We start from the raw sequence: 4,350 nt of genomic DNA, 5'->3' as shown, positions 1-4,350 counted from the left end.
GCTGACCCTCCGACAGCCGCCTACTCCCCTCCCTATCTCTGTAACCCCCTCCAGCCGCCTACTCCCCTCCCTATCTCTGTAACCCCCTCCAGCCGCCTACTCCCCTCCCTATCTCTGTAACCACCTCCTCCTGTTAGCTGTAACAGTCAAAAGCTGAAACATCTTATTTGTTACTTTACTGAGCTGCAGACGCTTAAAATTAGCTGTTATGCTGACACTGAAGATGCTCTGGGACTGGGTGAAGGCTATTTCCATCACTGACATCGATGCCCCAGGGCTTTCGAAAATGTTTCGTGGATTGGGGGCTTGAGCAATTAATGTTACTCTTCAAAGACCTCCAGTTGTGGATGGGGCATTAGAAAACAGCCCACAGGATTGGGAAGGTGAGTGAAATTAATGGAATGATGCACAGTGTGTGTTTCCTCTAGGAATACCAGCTGATGTACGGAATGCTGTTCTCTATCCGCTCGTTTGTCAACAAGATGTCTCCTGTCGATTTGTATCCTTTGCTGCTGAGTGTCTGAGCAAATCCACTGACCCCACCAATAGATAGACTTCACTGCACAGAGTAAAGCTCCCTCTACACCATTCCCCCCCATCAAACACACCCCAGAACAGGAGCAGCACAGGATTAGGTACAGAGTAAAGTTCCCTCCACACTGTGGGGCGGCACTGCTGCCTCACAGCGCCCAGGGACCTGGGTTCAATTCCCGCCTCGGGCAACTGTCTGTGTGGAGTTTGCGCACTCTCCCCGTGTCTACGTGGGTTTCCTCCAGGTGCTCCGGTTTCCTCCCACAGTCCAAAGATGTGCAGGTTAGGGTGGATTGACCATGCTAAATTGCCCCATAGTGCATTAGTCAGGGATGATTGTAGGGCAATGGGTCTGGGTGGGTTGCTCTTTGGAGGGTCGGTGTGGACTTGTTTCCACACTGTAAGGAATCTAACCTAATCTAATCAACACTCGCAGGACAGATTTAGCACTGGGTTAGATACAGACTAAAGCCCCCTCTACTCCGTCCTCCCCCATCAAACACTCCCCAGGACAGGGACAGCACGGGGTCGCATACAGGGTAAAGCTCCCTCTGCACTGTTCCCCTTCAAATACTCCCAGGACAGGGACAGAACAGGGTTAGATACAGAGTAAAGCTCCCACTACACTGTCCCCGTCAAGGAGAAGATGTTCTGTGCAGATGTGGTCACCCATTGGTGCAGTGAGTGCAGGGGAATGATGACCTTACCAGGGAGGGGGAGTGAAAGGGGCAGCAGGGACAACTCCGCCTCCTGTGGTTTCCTGCTCCCTCCTGTGCCTGGCATGGCCGGACAGATCCTCCGAGTGGGTCAGCAGTGACTGTGCTACCTCCGAGCCTGCCGATCCCAGGTTTGGGGAAAGCCCCCAGAGATTTGAGCCAGTTCCCTCAGCTGATACCCTGTGGTGGTATCGAGGGACTGTTCCACTCCTGGGAGAGCTGCCTCCTTTCCCTAGACCCTGTTTCTGAGATGGGTCAGAAAGATCTGAAGGCACCCTGAGTTCACATCTACCCCTCGAGCAACACCTCAAAGAAATCCATTGCCCCGTTGCCCTTTGTGAGATCTTGCCGTTTGCCATGTTGCAGTGTTACTGCAGGTAACCAGGCGGGATGGCATGAAGTTATTAGCGATGCTACAGCAATGAAACCTCCTTAACCTCTTGGTGCAGTCGTGACGGCTTCCTGTCCTTTCAGACCAGTAAATACAAGCTGCATTATTACGAGACTGCGACAGGCATTAAAATCGTTATGAACACGGACCTTGGGGTTGGGAACATCCGAGATGTTCTCAGTCAGATCTACAGCACGGTGAGCTCTTCCACACCACTCCCCTCTCCGCCACTCTGCCCATCTGGGTAACCCCCATCCCATCGTTCCCAGTCAGATCTACAGCACGGTGAGCTCTTCCACACCACTCCCCTCTCCGCCACTCTGCCCGTCCCATCGTTCCATCCCACCTTTTCACCTCGAGCACCGCATGGAAGGGAACTGGAGTCCCACTCCAGGGCCACAAGCCCATCATCATACAGCATGAAAACGGACCCTTCGGCCCAACCAGTCCGTGCTGACCATTATCCCAAACTAAACTAGTCCCACCTGCCTGTTCCTGGCCCATATCCCTCCAAACCTTTCCTATTCATGGACTTATCCAAACGTCGTAACTGTCCCCACGTCCACCACTTAGGAAGGTCATTCCACACACGGACCACCCTCTGTGGAAAGAATTTGCCCCTCGTGTCCTTTTTCAAATATTTCTCCTCCCACAGTAAAAATATGCCCCAAGTCTTAAAATCCATCTGCCATTCTCATTATCTTGATTTTATAAACCTTATAAGATCAGTCTCCTCCACTTCAGTGAAAAACGTTCCAACCTCTCCCTATAACTGAAACTCTCCGTTGCCAGCAACATTCCTGGTAAATCTCTTCTGAACCCTCTCCAACGTAATAATATCCTTCCTATAACCAGACAAACCGAACTGGATGCAGTATCCCGGAAGAGTCCTCGCCAATGTCCTCTGGGCCTACGTTACCAGCAGCAGCACTGGAGGAATGCTGCCCTATTGAAGGTGCTGCCTTCCAGCTGAAACCTTGAACCAAGCCTCCCTCTAGTGGCTGCGGTAGGCCTCACAGCCTGACTTGTTATCATTGACAGGTTCCATTCATGGCATCCAGAATATTTTAGCCCTCAAGCCATGGTGTTTATTTTCTCCAGAAAAGCAGGTTATCTTGTCATTGCCTAGTGTTATTTGTGGGAACTTGCAGTGCATCATTTCCTATATAACATCAGTGACCACAGTTCGGAAAGATTACTTCATCAGCTGATATGTGCTTTGAGGTAGGCGGTGGAATATGGAATAACAGATACCCCGGGAGGAAGTTACAGACTGGAATCTAATCGTGGGGTTCAGGGTGGTTTATATACAGAATAACAGATACCCGGGAGGGAGTTACAGACTGGGATCTAATCGAGGGGTGCAGGGGGGTTTATATACAGAATAACAGATACCCGGGAGTGAGTTACACACTGGAATCTAATCGAGGGGTTCAGGGGGGTTTATACACAGATTAACAGATACCCCGGGAGTGAGTTACAGACTGGGATCTAATCGAGAGGTTCAGGGGGGTTTATATACAGAATAACAGATACCCGGGAGGGAGTTACAGACTGGGATCTAATCGAGAGGTTCAGGGGGGTTTATATACAGAATAACAGATACCCGGGAGGGAGTTACAGCCTGGAATCTAATCGAGGGGTTCAGAGTGGTTTATATACAGAATAACAGATACCCCGGGAGGGAGTTACAGACTGGAATCTAATCGAGGGGTTCAGGGGGGTTTATATACAGAATAACAGATACCCCGGGAGGAAGTTACAGACTGGGATCTAATCGAGGGGTTCAGGGGGGTTTATACACAGATTAACAGATACCCCGGGAGGGAGTTACAGCCTGGAATCTAATCAAGGGGTTCTGGGTGGTTTATAACAGAATTACAGATACCCCGGGAGGGAGTTACAGACTGGAATCTAATCTTTTCTTCTCTCTCCCAGATCTTTGTCGAGCTTGTGGTGAAGAACCCCCTGTGCAGTATGAACGAGCCCATTCAGAGCGAACTGTTCCGCACCAAACTGGACAGTTTTATCCGTGGCCTGCCATTCTTCTCAGCACGGGCAGGCTGATCGTTGGCTGATTCAAGCTCCCAATGGTTTGACGCTGCACAAATGATCATGAGAAACTGCATTGCTTCAGCACCCAGTTCCTGTGTGGAATTGGTGAGGTGCCCCCCTCTAACCCGTGCTGAATGTTTACCCCCTTTCTGATTCAGAGCTCTTTGTTTCTCTTCTGTTCCACTCCTTGCCCACCTTGCGTCCTCAGCTTCAATGCCATATTCCAGTTACTGTGACTACAGATGGTAGCAATGGGTGGAAGCAATTGGTGGTTCTGTATCATTTGGGGAATTCTTTTTTCAGAAGCCTCCTCCTGTTTAATTTATAAAATAAATCTGGCCTAAGGGGCAGTGCATCTGTCCACATTGTTGTGTCTCTTTCTGAAGTGTTAACTCAATCTATCTTCCCAGTATGTAAAAATACTTCACAGAATGTTGGGGTTCTGTTCGCCGAGCTGGGAATTTGTGTTGCAGACATTTCGTCCCCTGTCGAGGTGACATCCTCAGTGCTTGGGAAGCACAGGGGACGAAACGTCTGCAACACAAATTCCCGGCTCGGCGAACAGAACCGCAACAACGAGCACCCGAGCTACAAATCTTCGCACAAACTTTGAACTTCACAGAATTGCAGGAGGACATTCAGCCTATCGTCTCTGCA

At 50.1% G+C, this 4,350-nt stretch overlaps 1 protein-coding gene across 1 annotated transcript in view; it reads left to right on the top strand.

Annotated features, from left to right (window-relative positions):
* trappc1 (trafficking protein particle complex subunit 1) overlaps positions 1-4,056 on the top strand; it is a 4,656-nt gene extending 600 nt beyond the window's left edge. The window contains exons 2-4 of the mRNA XM_043685251.1: positions 429-499; positions 1,697-1,835; positions 3,577-4,056. Coding sequence (XP_043541186.1) covers positions 429-499; positions 1,697-1,835; positions 3,577-3,705 — 339 coding nt within the window. The 3' untranslated portion in view covers positions 3,706-4,056. The remainder of the gene's footprint in view (positions 1-428; positions 500-1,696; positions 1,836-3,576) is intronic.
* Positions 4,057-4,350: the final 294 nt, after the last annotated feature.

This window comes from Chiloscyllium plagiosum, unplaced genomic scaffold (genome assembly GCF_004010195.1).
Source record: "Chiloscyllium plagiosum isolate BGI_BamShark_2017 unplaced genomic scaffold, ASM401019v2 scaf_13432, whole genome shotgun sequence".
Lineage (NCBI taxonomy): Eukaryota > Metazoa > Chordata > Chondrichthyes > Orectolobiformes > Hemiscylliidae > Chiloscyllium > Chiloscyllium plagiosum.
This window is presented reverse-complemented; position numbering and strand designations above follow the sequence as displayed.